Source organism: Mus pahari, chromosome 8 (assembly GCF_900095145.1).
Source record: "Mus pahari chromosome 8, PAHARI_EIJ_v1.1, whole genome shotgun sequence".
Classification (NCBI taxonomy): domain Eukaryota; kingdom Metazoa; phylum Chordata; class Mammalia; order Rodentia; family Muridae; genus Mus; species Mus pahari.
In genome coordinates, this window is record NC_034597.1 from 111,380,825 (window position 1) to 111,397,802 (window position 16,978).

General features: G+C 39.6%; 1 protein-coding gene across 4 annotated transcripts in view; it reads right to left on the minus strand.

The window, feature by feature from the left end:
- Window positions 1-16,023, minus strand: part of Fgf14 (fibroblast growth factor 14) — a 626,226-nt gene extending 610,203 nt beyond the window's left edge. The window contains exons 1-2 of one of the 4 annotated variants that reach the window (XM_029541653.1): window positions 15,671-16,023; window positions 14,988-15,052 (exon numbers count right to left, since the gene is read on the minus strand). In XM_029541653.1, coding sequence (XP_029397513.1) covers window positions 14,988-15,039 — 52 coding nt within the window. In that variant the 5' untranslated portion in view covers window positions 15,040-15,052; window positions 15,671-16,023. Of the gene's footprint in view, window positions 1-14,987; window positions 15,555-15,661 lie in introns of all 4 variants that reach the window. The other 3 variants (XM_021203046.2, XM_029541652.1, XM_029541651.1) reach the window with 3 other exon arrangements.
- Between the last annotated feature and the right edge of the window lie 955 nt (window positions 16,024-16,978).

Sequence of the window (16,978 nt, forward strand, 5' to 3'; positions counted from 1 at the left end):
TAAAAGAAACCAAAAGATGCTTGATCTTTCCTTATATCATGTGACTATACAGCCAAAAATGTTTCATCTCTAAATCCTAGATCAAGCCTTCACAAGAGGATGCACCTTTGACATTTTCAAACTTGGATTTTTTTCACTTGTAGAGCTCTGAGAAATGAATTTTTGTTGTTTATAAACACCTAGTCTAAGGTATTTTTTATTAGATATTTTCTTCATTTACATTTCAAATGCTATCCCTTTTCCTAGTTTCTTCTCCTAAAGTCCCCTACACCCTCTCCCTGCTCCAACCCACCCACTCCCGCTTCCTGACCCTGGCAATCCCCCCTGTACTGGGGCATATAATCTTCGCAAGACCAAGGGCCTTTCCTCCCATTGATGGCCGACTAGGCTATCCTCTGCTACATATGCAACTAGAGACATAAGCTCTGAGGGGTACTGGTTAAGGAAGGACCATCCAGAGACTGCCCCACACAGGGATCCATCCCATAAACAACCACCAAACCCAGACACTATTGCATATGTCAGCAAGATTTTGCTGACAGGACCCTGATACAGCTATCTCTTGTGAGGCTATGCCAGTGCCTGGCAAATACAGAAGTGGATGCTCACAGTCATCTATTGGATGAAACATAGGGCCCCCGATGCAGGAGCTAGAGCAAGTACCCAAGGAGCTAAAGGGGTCTGCAACCCTATAGGAGGACAACAATATGAGCTAACCAGTCTAAGGTATTCTTATAGAACCTTGAATGGACTTAAGTATGTGTTATTTGATTTCTTGAAAATGCTTGCACACTTCATGTGGCTATTGATATCAAATGTTCTTTTGAAGTAAGCTATAGTAAAAGTAGACATGCATTTCCATTAAAAAGTGTTTACAGTGTCTCTACTGTAGGTCCATTAAACATAATTTATTTTTTGAAATACTGAGACATTGTTAGATCATTTTTTGATAAAATTGGTTAAAATTGGTTTTAGAAATAAAGAAAAAATGTTTTAGTTTATATCATCTCAAAATAAGATTTCCAAATATTATTTCAAATTTTTCAAATAGTTCTTAAACAAATGAATGCTAACATGTAAAAGAAATGTATTCATATTTCATCCTATTTGCACAAATTTACTCATAACAGATCCTATACTTAAATGTAAAGCTTACACAGCTCCAAAGCAAATTTAGAGCTAACGCTTTGTAAATTGGAGTTAGGAAATGGTTTCTTAGGTATAAATACCATATGTTTAATAGCATATAAATTAGTAATAAAAATTGATAAATTAAACCTCACTAAATCAAAATGCTTTAAAGGACATCACTAAAAATGTGGGAATAAAATAAGCAGAAAGGAAGAAAATACTTATAAATCATAAGCCTTATAAGAAATTTGTGTCTAGGATATATAATGTACTCCTACAATTCAAAACTAAAAGAATAAATAACTCAATTAAAAATGTTAAAATATGTAAGTGGATATTTTTCCAAAGAAGATACACAAAAGGCCAATAAGAATAGTAATTAGGAAAACACAACCAAATGCCATAGAGACATACAAATTTATACTCACTAAAATGAATAAAATCAAAAAGATGGCAACAAAAGTCATCAAAAATCAGAGGAAAAAGAATCCTCGGGTAGTGTTGTTCCAGGCAAACAAATTTCAACAACAAAATGCTACAGAAGTAGATCAGTGGTAGAATATATCGTGTAAGGCCTTGGGTTCTATTGTCAGCATCAGTTACAATGAAGGACAGCTTCCACAGATGCCAGTCAGCTATGTGGAATATAAATCAGTTTCTGGTCACAACCTGTTTTATAATTATTTACTACCTCATTTTCCTTTAAAAATGTGCCCAGCTGCTATAGTTTGGAACTTAGTGTTTCCCAAAGGTCTGAGTAATAAAGGCTTACTTTGGAAGGAGGCAGAACTTTTCTTTTAAAATATTTCTTTATAATTCACTATCAGCAAATGCTTACTTTGTATATCTATTTTATCTTTTATTAGATATTTTCTTTATTTACATTTCAAATGTTACCCCTTTCCTCGTTTCTCCTCCAAAAATCCCCTATCCCACCCCTCTTCCCCCTGCTTACCAACCACCCACTCCTGCTTCCCTGTCCTGGCATTCCCCTACACTGTAGCATCGAACCTTCTCAGGACCAAGGGCCTCTTCTCCCATTAATGTTCAACAAGACAATCCTCTGCTACATATATATGCAGCTGGAGTCATGTTATAAATTTTGTACCATTTTTGTTGTTGTTGTTGTTGTTGTTGTTGTTGTTCTTGTTGTGTTGTTGTTGTTGTTCAGTTATACTTAGGTAAAAACAGTCAGGCCCTTTTCTTAATGTCTCAGCATCTAGTCCTGTGATGTTGCAGTTGGTTGTCTATTCCTTTCACTCTAGTTTGCAAAGAAAGTAAAATAAAAGTTTGATTCAATCACTACTCACTCACCCTTCCAACAGAGAATTTGAATTTAAGTTTCATTGGCTCCCAACACATTGTTCTACCACCATCAGCACCTAAAAGGAACTTATTCTCATCCCTATTTATATGTGGCCATATGCATACCAGTCTTAGAAACTCTGATTCTAGCTCTAAATCAAAGAGATTATAACTTCTAATTTAATGCCTTATTTTTTAGATACTAATAAGATTTGCTCTTTACTATAAGTTATCATTCTTAAAATATCATGTCATAAATGTTGTATCATTTCAAGCATTAAAACAAAGATACTGATCCCCTAATACACAATTAAAATTTGTAACCGAAAGTATAAAACAAACACTAGTTCCCAAAAGTATGTCTGTGGTAAACTGTTCCTTAATATATGTCTCCACTAACAATAACCAGAACTATTAGAGCCAGAACAGCACCTTAAATCACTTCAGAAAAAGATGCCTGTAATGGTTATTATTGTCAGATTGATGGACTTTAGAATCACCTAAGATACACATCTCTGTGTCTAGAACAGAGTTTCCAGAGAGGTTTAACTGAGGAAGAAGATCGACTTCAGTTAATGTGGGCAACACCATCCCGTGGACTAGGGTCTTGAATTGAGTAGAAACAAGAGAATAAGGAACATTAGTATTCATTCTCCTCTGCTTCCTAGCTGCAGATACAATATGTTGTGCATCCTCATGTTCCTCACTATGATGTCCCTCAAATGATCAGCCACAATAAACCTTTTCTCCATTAATTATTTCTTTTCAGATATTTCATCACTTTAATGAGAAAAGCACTAATACAATGTGCTACAAGTTGGTAAACGGGTGGTTGTGTTCAAATAACCTGTTGGCAGTTTTACTTATTTCCCACTGAGTGTTTCAGTAGAAACATCATCTTGCAAAGAAGCAGGTGCATACTAGTTCATTCCACATTGTGAAGAATCAAAGCTTCTTCTCTTTTTATTTAGAAAGCTGTCAGACCACAGATGCTGGTGAGAATGGAAAGAAAGAGGAACACTTATCCATTGCTGGTGAGATTGAAAGCTGGTACAACCACTTTGGAAATCAATCTGGTGGTTCCTCAGAAAATTGGTCTACCTGAAACCCAGCTATACCACTATTGGGCATATACCCAAAAGATGCTCCAACATATAACATGGATACATGCTTCCCAATGTTCATAGCAGTCTTATTTATAATAGCCAGAAGCTAGAAACAACTAGATGTCCATCAACCAAAGAATGGATACAGAAAGTGTGGTTCATTTACACAATGGAATACTACTAAGCTATTAAAAACGACAACTTCATGAATTTTATAGGCAAATGGATAGAATTAAAAAGTGTCATCCTGAGTGAGGTAATTCAGACCCAAAAGGACATGCATGATATGAACTTACTGATAAGTGTATATTAGCCTAAAAGTTCAGAATATCCACCATACAATTCACAGACCATATGAAGCTTAACAAAAAGGAAAGACAAAGTGTGGATGTTTCAATCCCACTTAGAAGGGCGAACAAAATAATCACTGAGGCAGAGGGAGAGAGGGAGGGAGGGAAGGAGGGAGGGAGGGAGGGAGGAACCTGAGTGGGGGGGGGGGGGGGGAGGGAAAAGCGGGGGGGGGGGTCAGGATCAGGAATGGGAATAGGCAGGAGAGAAGTCCAAAGGGCCAGAAGAGCGAATATAAATAAGTAGAAGGGGCAGGGATAGGGAAACCACTAGAAAGTCCCAGAACCAGGGATGCAAGAGGCTCCCAGGACCCAGTGGAGACGACATTAGCCAAAATACCCAACAGCAGGGAGATAGAACCATGTTCTATATATGGAGCCAAATTTGTCTTTGGCTACTTTTAAGCAGATCTATTAGCCATTCACTTTCAACCTTTATATCTGACCTAACACCGTTGTTACTTTTAAAACTTTTGAAATTTTTAGGTCTATTAGTTCCCACCAGCCTAAAAGCTAAACATGTTATAACATCCAAAACCTGATATTGTCCACTGCCCCAGTATTTTCAGAATGTGCTAACATGATTTTCTCCTTTTCTGTAATTATAAAAGTTAATATAATCTTTTCCACAGATGAACAAGTTACTTGGGGGTCACCAGAATTCCTGTTCTCCAGCCTTGATCACTTGTTTTTGGCTAAGAAAAGATCCCTCAGCTAGTTTGGGTCACAAACCATGTTGTGCTTCAGAAGAAGCATTAAGCCTTCTGAAAGAAGTACACTATGATTTAGTGATGGGTCAGTTATTTGACTGTAACTTAAGTTAAAGACAGAGAAGTCAGAACACTTCTGAAAGAGAAAGGAAATTTTTTTCTGGAGTGATCAATGGTGGTCTAAATCCTGATTAGATTTTTGGTTATGATTATAACCCACAACTGTAAAAATGCATCAAGTATAAATAATTTTCGTTTTAATAAATTTAAAATAACTATCAAAAATGACATTAAACTCCAGGTTTCTAAAGGTTAAATTTGTAGCAGTTCATTTTAGTTTTATGTCAAAATGATTCACAAAGGCAATATATATATATATATATATATATATATATATATATATATATTACACACACACACACACACACACACACACACACACACACTGCCTACCATGCTCTGTAAAGAGGCAGCTACAGTGTAGATACTTAATGGTATTTGCTTTGGTGTCAAATCACTTTGGTGTATACTCAGATTTTTTATTTACCAGTCTGAAGACTTGTAAACTGTTTATTCTGGAGCTTCATAGTTTTTATTGTGCTTTTTCATTCTTTGGTAACTTCATATATGTGTACAACAAAATATGATATTAATTCCCTATCTCCTGCCCATAAATCCTATATTTCTTTCATCATGCTCCCCCAACTTCACTTCTTCTTTTTTCTCTTTCTGATAGCCTACTAAGGCTACTAAGTAAAGGGTGGAGGCACATCTACTGGAGCATGGAAAGCCTACCAGTGGCCATATCTTAAAGAGTGAATGATATTCCCTCCCCAAACAGCCACTAACTGCCAACTTCTCTTCAGTTAATTACGTGGTCTCATACAGTTATAGTAATAAAAGATAAGCTAGAATATCCCACATTAAATTGGTTCCTGTACCCTTAAATAATTCTAGCATTCATCATCCATCCATTCACTCAAAGTATCTCCTATATTATCACATATATTTGTCAAAACATTCTATAGTACCACCTAAAATGTATACTTTCGTATTTTTATTTAACTTTTAAAATGTCTTTCTCCTATTTAGTATCTATTATTATATGTGTGATATGCAAAGATGTTTACTTCATTCAGTTACCATTGTAAATGGGAGAATATTTTTGAGCTAATAAAAACATCTAAAAAATCTATATCTTATGAGCCATGTTAATCGTAAAAGGGGACACTTTTAATATATTGGCTTACTTCTTTCAATTCACCTAAGAGTAAAACTAATGCAGAATGACGGTGAATGTTGAGTGTTTAATTAGCAAACTAAGTAAGGTCTCTTAGCAAACATAGTCATTCTTTGCTTAATACTTGTAACACCAAATGTTCAACAAGAACACAATGAAGGAATACAAGGTTCAGACTGTTTTCATTTTAATTCCACTTAAAGAATATTGTTTTTGTTTTGTCTTTAGACTCCTTTATTTTTGCTTTTTAGGTACAATTCAGTACTGTATTTCATATAGGAAATGTAAAGAATAGAGATGGTGAATCCTCCTAACCTACACTCTATTTAAGAGAGAGCTTTGTAGAAAAGGTTATGGCTCACTTCAGTGATCCACTGTAATTGCTCAGACAACAAAATGTTACAGAAGGGGGAAGACATTGTAATTACAAGCACTTTCATTTGCATCTGGGAAGCAAAAGTACCCTACATATATAAACCCAACAAGGTTTTTCACTTTCTTTTCCTTTCTTGCCAATCTGGAACAATCCATCTGAAAACCTGGCTTTTAATTGTACTACTTTGCTTTTCATACTGCCGAAATATGTGCAAAAATGCTTGCTATTATGCTTGTTATTAACAAAAACTGTATATAATCATAAAAAATTGACTACATTATAAATCATTTTTCCATCTCTAAGATTTTCAAAAAAATCAAGAAAAATGAACTCATTATCCTATATAATTATTTCCAGAAGTGTTTTGATTTTTACTTATAAATCTGTCAAAGTTTTTGACTTGTTACTTAGTTCCTTGGATCTTCAGTGGGGCAGTCTGGGCAGCTTTTACAGGTTCCAAAGTGAAGGTAATATACTAATGGAAAATTACCAAAGTCTTAAAGCCTGCAGGCAGAAAGTTCTAGACTCCTTCAACTTCCTTTCCAAATTTACTTTACTCTCAAACTGACTCTACTCTCTCTCCGGAGCTTTACTTGGGACCACAGCATGTCATAAAACAATAGTTTCTTCCTCTGTGGTCTTTCTTCAGTCTTGCCTGACTCAAAGCTGTTTTCCACACTGCAGCATGAGAGTTGACCAAAGAGTAAATCTGAGTCACATTTACACAGGATCTATTCTCTATACCTAACTGTACTACTTGCCACTCCCTCTGACAACTTCTATCCTCAGCTTAGTTCTTACTCTGCACAACTCTCAAGTGCCTCCGTTATCTCAGGTTTCTGTCTCATCCTGGAGATGCCCCCACCTCCTCATCCCATCAGTTGCATATTTCCATTCATTTTCATGGCCATCTAGCCATCTCTTCTCTCCTTCCTCACACCTGATCCGAATCCTCCATTCCCCTTCCCATCCCCCATCGCGGTCCCCTCCCTCCATCTTCCTTGAACTACTCTTAATGTGCTCAAACTTTAAAACATGCTACTGAGTTTTCCTTAACAATCCACTCTGAGCCTTTCTCTGGTGATTAACTCCTACCCAGTCATCAGAGTTCAGTTTTGTTCCCTCCAGCAAGCCTTCTATATATCCTTTTTGATGAACCTTAACTTATCTTTCTCTGCCTAAAACCCCTAGCTAGTATTGAACCCTCAGAACCAACCCAATTCTTTGTGTCTACTCCAAAGTTCCATTACACAACAGCTCTTCAACAACACCTGCTCTTGCAACAACACCTGAGGCACAGGAGAACATTTTAACTCTCTTAAGTTTAGAAAAGAGCTGGATGTGGTAGTACCTGCCTCTAATGCCAGTATTCTGCATACTGAGGCAAGAGAATGCTGAGTCTAGACCAGCATGAAATACATGGCAAAAGAAAGAAAATGAGGGGGAAAATAATGTGTACTCGACAAAAAGCCTGTGGTCCTGAAATACTATAAATTCAGAGTTAGAAGTGGGCCTGAAAAGTTTCTAAACTTATGACTGGGTTTTGGTTTTTTGTTTTAGTTTGGTTTGGTTTCGGTTTGGTTTTTCTTTGTTGTTGTTTGTTTGTTTGTTTTTAACTTAATGTGATTATCATTAGCCCTAAGAGGATGGAGGGCAATGGGAAAAGCATACATCCCATCATTCAAAAATGCTTAGAAGTCCCCCAAGGAAAATACATCTAGAAACAAAAAGGGTCAACTGTAAAGCCATCTCAACAGCAAGCACACAGCTCTAGAAAATGCTTGAAAAGCTCTCTGCAGTTTACTCCTCTGGGGCTGAGGGGTGTGCCTGTTTGTCCCTACAATTATGAACCAGCTTTTACAAATCACTAGCATTCCCAGTGAGGAGTTGGCACACTCTGAAGAGGAAAAAGCCGTTCATGAGTTTCAAGGTGTTTTCACATCTGATAATCACTAATTTTAAAACGCAGCTTAAATGTAGTCAACATAGTCCAGGAAAGACACAGGGAAGGGGACAGAGGTGTAGTGAGTTGGATAAATATAAAGATTTCAGAACTCAAACTAAGCAACCTGTGTTGAAATTTTTAATCAAAACCCATCGGATTGCACCCTAGACTGGAGCTCAGAAAACTTCAGGAATGTATGTGCCTCTCCCAGAACTGAAACCAGAACTGGGCTCCAAGAAAGACCCCCAGTCCCTGTCAAAGAGCAGGCAGCTCAACCCCCTTCTGAAGCACATTTAAAGCAGCCTCTGAAGGAGCAGGAAGAGGAAGCCAATTGTAGGCTGGTACCTTAGTTCTCTGCCAGGGCTCCACAGCATAACCATGTTTCCATCCTAGAAAGAAGAGGGCAGAGTAGCTGCTCCCTAGCCCTTGCTCCCAAGTTGCTCCAGCGCCAAGATCCTAGATACTGCAGTTCCCATAGCAACCAAGGCACCCGTAAAGGGGCCACTCATGCTTTCGGGGTCAGAGGTCATCTCCGTGGCAACAGAAACTTCTCCCGCAATGGTGGCTCCACATTGCTCAGCCTAGCAGAGCCCTCTAGGATGAATGTTAAAGTAACTGCCCTACCCCCTACCCCCCCACACACACACCCCCATCCCCACACACACAAACCCCTTCTCAAGCCTAGGAAGTATAAGACTGCTGGGCAGAAAGGGAAACCTGCCTTTGGTAGCCTGTTATGGTCACCAACTTCAGCTAGATCTCCAAAGGGTTTCCGTGCTGTGAACAGATCAGAACTACAGAGTTTTAAGACTAGGTTATGCAGGGAATGTTAACAGTTTCCTAGAGGCCAAGGACCTCTACCCAAAGCTATAGATTCTGCCAGACTTTGTTGTTCCTGATACAAACTCCAAGCCTCTCATTCCAAAGGCACAGTGGCCCAGCATCCTCCACTCTATTAAAGTGGTTCCTGACTAAAGGAAGCAAGATAATTTGGTGGTTGGAAGTATATTGAACCAAAAGGTTAGAAAATTACTGCCTTTTAAATTGCAAAAGAACAGAATTCGAGAAGTGAGACGGCATCATTAGAAACAGCTGCCAACTCAATGACAAGAAAGAAAAAAGAAAGAAAAAAGAAAGAAAGAAAGAAAGAAAGAAAGAAAGAAAGAAAGAAAGAAAGAAAGAAAGAAAGAAAAGCCATAAAAGAGGGTCCGAGATACTGCCTTAGAGAAAGAAATAAGTCACTTGACTTCCACAAAAGAGGAACAGGAAAGAACCAGATAATAAAATTAAGCCAGTCCTGCCTTATAGGGAACCAGGTGAGGTCTTCAGTCTTCATTCTTGATTTTAAGGGCATGAAAGAACGCAATTAACCCTTGGCTTGATTTTCTTAAAGAATGCTCTGGTGTGAGGAATAGACCACAGGTTTCAGAATTTTCAGATTCAGGACACTTCTTTAAAGTAACCCAAGTGTACAAAGAGCTGAATATTGACGCTGTCACCACCATTTGTGCTTCCCTACTTACATTTGTGTGTTTAGTTTTGTTTTCATCATTCAGGAAGGAAGTGAACACTGAATGAACTTAACCAACTATCATACTTAGGGGCACAATGCTGTGAATCAGCTTTTTAGAGCCATCAACTTTTTACTGCAACATTTTTTTTACTAAAGTAGAAGCATGATTTTGTAGCAACTGGAGAAATACACAAGAAAACATCTAGATGCAGTGTCCCTTCCAAAATAGAATAGCAAAAAACTGGAATTGCATGTCAGGAAATAAGAAATTGAACTGTCTCCCTCAGAAAATCCCTTGCTCTCCAATGCCCAGGTTTAATTCACACCTGGATCTGATGCACGGTGCACTAACTAAAGATCTAAGGAAAAATGTATAGACTAAACACTAGCAGGTAGATGAACAAATAGATCTATCTCTGACCCACATTGACCCGAGGCTGTGCTAAGTTGGGCTCAGTGGTGTATGTTTGTTTGTTTTTCAACCCTATGTATAATGCAATGACTGGTTTAAACTTCACAGAGGCAAAATTTGTGCCACACTGTTCAAGTGTCTCAACTGTTTCCCTCTAAGCCATGAAAAACTATTTGGAATAAATGCTTCCACTTTGATATATATACATGTTATTTATATAAAACTTATGAGTCAGTATGAATGAAGTATGACTTCAAACTGTATAAAAGAGTAAAATATCCTTGTTACCATTTGTATGAAAACACAAAAGTTTCCAATGTATGTCTTGCTAAAACGTGGAAAGCTAGATTCAAACATATAAAGGAATAGTCCACTGTGGGAAATGTGAAGCACAGTATAAAGTTAGCTTTAGCACATTCAAATAGCAATGCATCATTTGAACATCATTTACATTGTTAAAGGTGAGTTTATTAAGCATTGACTTTATACTTGTTAACTTGGATGTCAACCTAAAGAAAGAAAAAAAAAAAATCCACTCTCCTAGAAATTCAGAACTTAGCCTAGCTAAAAATGCTACCTTTGATTCATAAGGTGGCACTACTCTGTATAACTCACTTTACCTCAATAACTAAAACTTTCTGGATGGAGTACAGACACAACTCAGTTTAAAAATGTTACAAGAAGAACCTTCCACCTGTTTCCTGTACTAGTCATGCTATCTGAATTTGATGTTTTCATTTTCTGCCCACTTGGTGTTTAGAGTTGCCAATTTCTGGCTGACCCAGCTCTGCAAAACCCCAGGATAAGACTGCAGGCTGAGAAGAAGGGGAAAAGGGAGAGGTTACTGGTATTTTCTTCCTAGTTTCCCTATTTTCTCACTTCCAAAGTATGTGGCACGCTTATATGCAAGTAACTTTTAAAAATCTATATGTAAATGAATTGACCTAACATACTAGGTGTTTGATACACCGAAAACAATTAGTTAAAAAAAAAATGGGGCTTAAAGATACCAATGCCAGTAAGAAACAGAAGGTGCTAATGGCTGCTATCAGCCTCTCCTGGTTCTGTGGTTGAGCTAGTTACTCAGCAGATGAGGCTGAGTTCAGAAAAGGGAACACCAAAGGCAATGGGTCTATGGAATGTTCCCAGTGCACTCTGTGAAGCTATGTCTAGGTAATATGCTTCCTACATAGCCTCCTACCACAGATACCTGTACTTAAGAAGATTTTCACGCATTGTAAAGTATCTTAAAATCTGAGTTTTCCACAATTTCCAGAATTGATAAGGAGGCTTGGGGATCTAGTGTGTGGTATATTGGATACAACATGTGAAAGAGTTCCTGACTCCTTTACTGGTTTTAGGAATCTGGACAGACAGCAATGACACAACCTTAGTACTTATCAACCATATTTATTACCTTATCACTCTGTGCTTCAAAAGCAGTGACCTAGATTATTTCCTAAACAAGCCTGATATACATATCGGTCATTCTAAACTATTAAACCGGTTCAAAAAAACATTACAAGCCTCCTCCAGGCAAAAAAAAAAAAAAACCATCTTGTACTTATTATTCCTACTTAATGATTTGCCTAAAATACAGTCACCTTGCATGACTCATACTTACAGCAAAAGCTACAGCAGGTAATATTCCTTCTAAATGCACAGTTATTGCTGTGCTAGGAAAATAACAGAAAGTGGGACATTTGAGCACATGTACACATCAAAATGTGCTCTCTGATAATCACCGTGCTGTAAAATACTATGTATTTTCATGAAATTAGTAGATTTACTTTACATCTAAAAAAGTTTAAGCTATTTTGATTTGTTTTTTTTTAATGTAGCCCAAATGCATGCTACATGTTCTTTTCTCATTAGATTATCACATACACAACTATAGAATAATGCAACACTATGGAGTTGATTAGTAAGTTCTGAGTTATGAATAAATTTCACCTTTACATCCATGCCTCTAAAATTCTCAGGAACCTTTAGCCTAACTCCCAACAATTATTGAGGATTTCAAAGCTGAAAATAATCAGTAAATTATTTCAAAACTTGCAAATATTAGGAAGAAAAACCAACCTAAGATCTGCCTCTGAAATATTAAGGAATGCTTTACAACAAATTCCTTAATTCTTGGCAGCATTCTGTCAAGCTTTTCAGTTTGAAACAAGTTAATTGTCTTCCTTGTAGATTTAAGATAACATAATAGGTGGTAGCCAATCTGTTCTTTTTGTTTTTAACAGTTAAGAGGATTTTGGTCCTTGTTTTATTTTAATTACCCAATTAAATTCTTAGCTGTACTGCTATCTTGGGATCAAAAAGTTGCAAATGATTATAGGCTTCGTGTTAATAGCAAGAGAATAGACCTCACCAAGTACAATATTCAAAGGAAATGGCAGGCATGGTTTTGAGTCCAGCCTTTTGAAGGTGAGCTACACAGTTTAACACATCTTTTGGGGGGGGGGATCTACTAAGTGCTCTAACTTCCAGTTTAGACTCAAATCCCTGGCAATCTGAGCCTTAACTATTCTATTAGAATAATCGTCTATATTGTCAGACACATCGTGGGTTAACCCCTCCACTTCACCACTCAAGTACATTAGCTGCAAAATAAATTTCTCCCTAAAATAAATAATCATTAGTTTAACAACTTCCAAAGCACTTTGGAAAGAGGAAATTATTCTAGAGAGATGAAAGTGGATGGGAAGGGGCAAGTCTAATAATAAAAAGATATTATTGGTCAGCATTTCCAGTAAAATTATTTACAATAAAAACATAAAGGTCTTGAAAACAAGCTTACTATTTCTCCACCTCTGAGCTATTTCTCATTCCCCAGTATTATGGAAGGGCTGAGTTTGAGGTATCTAGACAAATGGTCAAGTCTCAAAAAAGAAAGACTTTTTACTGTGTCCTGTTCTCCGAAGAGAACTAAATCTTTTCACAGAACACAAGAAGGCTTCAAAAGGCTACTATTTTTACTGTGTGAAGTAGTAGCCCCTCCCTTGCAACTACAGCCTTTGACCTGTCCCACTTTGGGAAGTACTGCAGACAACTATTTCATGCCCAGGCCATGAACCATTGCTGCAGATGTAGCTGGGTATTATTTGCACCAGGCATTGTTGGTGTCAGGCTAGCTGCCAATGGCCAGGAGTATACCTCAGGGCTGAATCAGTAATGCCATGGTAAGTAAGATTACACCTCAATCTGCTGTCCCTTGAACAAATCTCAGGATGGGAACATCAATTCAGAGTTGCTAAACGCTGAGTAGTTAAAGAACAGAAGAGTAAAAAAACTGGGGACAGTAATGGAAGCTGGTAGGCAAGGAGTGGATTTAGAACACAGGGAGTAGGGTTGTAGGACAGAGGCAACAATTCCACTGCAGTGGGAAGCCCTCCTGGAAGTCAATAGCTGGTTCCTCCCAGAGCCTCCACAGTCCCCTAAGCATCCCAGCTAGCGGCAACTTCCCTTGGTCTCGGCAGAGTAACATCTGCCCATTTGAACACTCTTAACAACTCGCAGGCACCTTGCCTTTTGCTGCAGAAGTGGTGGCCGCAAAGCGTCCTCGACCTCCACACCCACTTCCTCTATCCCCGCCCACCCACGCTCCTCTGTTCTCCCTGCAGCCCCCTCCAAGAACGTCATCTAGGCGATGCTACATTTGCTGGGTTCAGAGGCTGGGAGACAGCAGCCACTTGCTGCCCAGCCGTGGGAGTTCTGAATGCTGTGGCCGGCTGTGAGCTCCAGGTGTCAGGGCGGCCGCGGAGAGCTATGATCTAGTACACCGCAGTGCTAGCTTCAGCAGTCTCCATCGCCCACTGTCACTGCAGGACAGAGGATCCCCCGCCCCTCCAGCATAACTCCAGACACAAAAACCGCTCCAGGTCTTTTCCCACAGTATCCCAGCCAGGGGATAATGCACACTCCTGGCTGACAGCTGAAGTGATTTGAGGAAAGGCTGCACCCAGGCTCCTTTGCCACAGCTGCCACCACCAGGCAGCCCTCCGGCCTGACTGCCTGAGGGTTGCTCGCCCACTTGACTGCTCCCAAATGCCTCAGACTAGATAGACACTGGAAAGTAAACCCATGGGACCCAGCTCCCCGAATCACCTGCATTTGCATTTCTTATGTAATATACTGCAAGTTTCCCTGGTTGGAGCCCTTTGGAATAGGGCGCATGATTGCCAGGAGGCATAAGACAAGGACCCTCTCTGTTCGTCCACACACACACAGTGTGGGACCCACACGTAAGGTTTCCACGCCGGTTTTTAAAAGAAGGGACTTAAATGTCATATATTAGAGAGATTGAGCTTGTCCTCTGGGTCCTGGTTCCCCCAGGCACAAGCCCTGCTCCGGTGTTCAGTGTTCTCAGGCTGAATGTGTCAGAGGCAGACTAGGGAATGAGTTAATAGCACCCAGAGCGAGACGGGGGAGGGAGGCGGGGGCTGATGGAGGATCCAGGCCGTGAGGGAGGGGGCGCTTTTACTTTGCTAAAGGTGATGGGGTGGTGGATATTGTGCAAGCTAATCAGAAAGTGTAAAGCTATGTCCCCGGAGGAGCAGAAGTAAGGCAAGCTCTTGGCTCTTTCTCCTGGCACAGCCATAGCCATAAGCCCTTCTATATTCCACCAAACATTCACTTAGTGGGGGATAAAAAAAGTTTCCTCCTCCCTCCTAATGATGGATTGTGTCACAGCTAAGAGCTGTTGATCACGGTTTTCGGGTCGGGAGGACGCAGATCCCGGTGGCTACTTGTTTATTCATGCAACACCTCTGTATGCAACACTGTCCGGGTCCCTTGCATGTTCCCCGGCCTCCTGCATAGCAAAACTGCAGACCTAGCTCCGTGAGCAACAGACGGATATTACCAGGAAAAACAGAATATGATGCATGCTTTGCTTACCAGTTGGGTTCTTGTTTTTCTTAAGACTCTTGCCACAAAGACACTGCAGCATATGCGTTCCTTTGCTGAAAATGTTCCAAAGAAACCACATTGATTTGGGCGAAAAGCAACCCAGCAGCTTAGACACCCTGAGAAAGAAGAGGCCCTTGTGGTTGCATAATAATAACTTGAAATCAGTTCTCCTGAAGAGGGGCACCGGTTTTACCATAGGAAAAACGTTAATATTCCGGATCTTCTCCCAGTTTTTTCCCCTCACGTGGTATATCTCTTTGAGACTTCTCAGCGATTGTTTTTTCTCGGCCAGGGTGAATGATTTATCCCCTCTTGATCACCACTGGATCATGACCAAAGGGTTGGAGAGAAAAAAATCCTTTTTCACATGAAGCCAAACAAAAAAAAGCAAAGAAATCCCAACCGAGATCAGAACTAACCAGGGAGAACAGTAATGCACAAAAGATCCCCAAAGAGAAAATCATAGCCTTTTACTAAATGGAACTGAGGATGGGCGGATCTGCAGAAGGCAAGCCGGATTCATCTTAGCGATAGAAGACTGCCATTGTGTAGCCCCTAGGAGAGAAGGGGGGAAAAAGAAAAAAGAGAAAAAGAAAGAAAAATAAAAAGAAAGAAAAAAAGGAAGAAAAAAAAATGAACCACCACCACACACACTCACACACCAATACCACCTCCAAGACGAGTCTGGCTGCCAAAGACTGAGCCTTTCTTCTCCCGCGGTCAATTTTTCTTTCTTTCTTTCTTTCTTTCTTTTTCTTTCTTTTTTTTTTTAAATAAGCAATCGCCAGAGCTCCGTAGGATCGGACTGAACCTGCAGTTCTCAGTCACGAAGAGACGATGCAATGTAGGTGCCCCCTCCCCTTTTCAGTCTCGTAGTAGGTAGAAAGCGCCACAAATCTCCTTCCTCCTTCCCTACACTCTTCCTTCCAGTCTCCAGCCACCGTAAGCATGAGGAAAATCTCCCCTCCAGATTCCTCGCCCAGCCTCGGCTGTGAGTTACAGGCATTAGAGGGAGGAGGAGGAGTTGAAGTTTGCATTGAAAAGACTGGCTTTCCATGACGTAGCCACGTGCTTTCAGACCCGTCACCAGTGAGGTGCCTCAACCAGCCCTGGGAGGGACTGTCACTGCAGTGTGTGCCACCCCTCTGAAGCGCTCCCCTCCACCAACCCCAGCCCTGCTCCAGCCCAACCCCAGAGACCCTCTTCCTCCTCACCCAGTTCATAGGCCTGCTGCTGGCTCTTAGAGCTAGCCTCATATCCTTCTGCTAAAAGTGAATTTTAAAATTATAATTAATTATAATGAGTAAACCTTAGAAAATATATAGAGGAGGAGTTTAATGCCATTGCTCACAGCCAAAACCAATTCCACTCTCCATCCTCCAAAGTAGCATGAACTCTTCTTAGATATTAAGGAAAACTCAGGTCCCTTTCTTTCTTAGAATGTGACTCTAACTTACCATGCTCATGGAAAAAATATAAACCAGGTTGATGGCAAATACACATTTTTAGAAAGTCTAGTAAAAGGACAAGCACAAAATTCTAGATGGAAAAGCATATTTTAGTGTGGAGGGTCATTTGTATAGGACAATATTTATGCCTTTTCTGGACAGTCCATTCCCTTGAAATACTTTTCTGGACAGAAAGTATTCTGATTAGCTCATGATATAACCAGTGGCTTATTTCTGCCTGCTAATTTAATCAGCATCAAACTCACTCTTTTCAGTTCTCTATTCCTATCACACAGACTACAGTATCTCCCAACAAAGTGGGCACGATCTAATTCAGTATTCTATGTACACAGAAAATCTAAGGATTTGGGGCAGATCTGCTGGGGGGTTTTTGTTGTTGTTCTGTTTTGTTTAAGGGGCAGACAGTATTGTATAAAAAGCAGTACAGACTGATACAAAGAACAATATAACAAATAGCAGTGTTCCTACTAAGAATAAAAGAGTTGGTGCCAATTCCTATGTTTGAGCTGA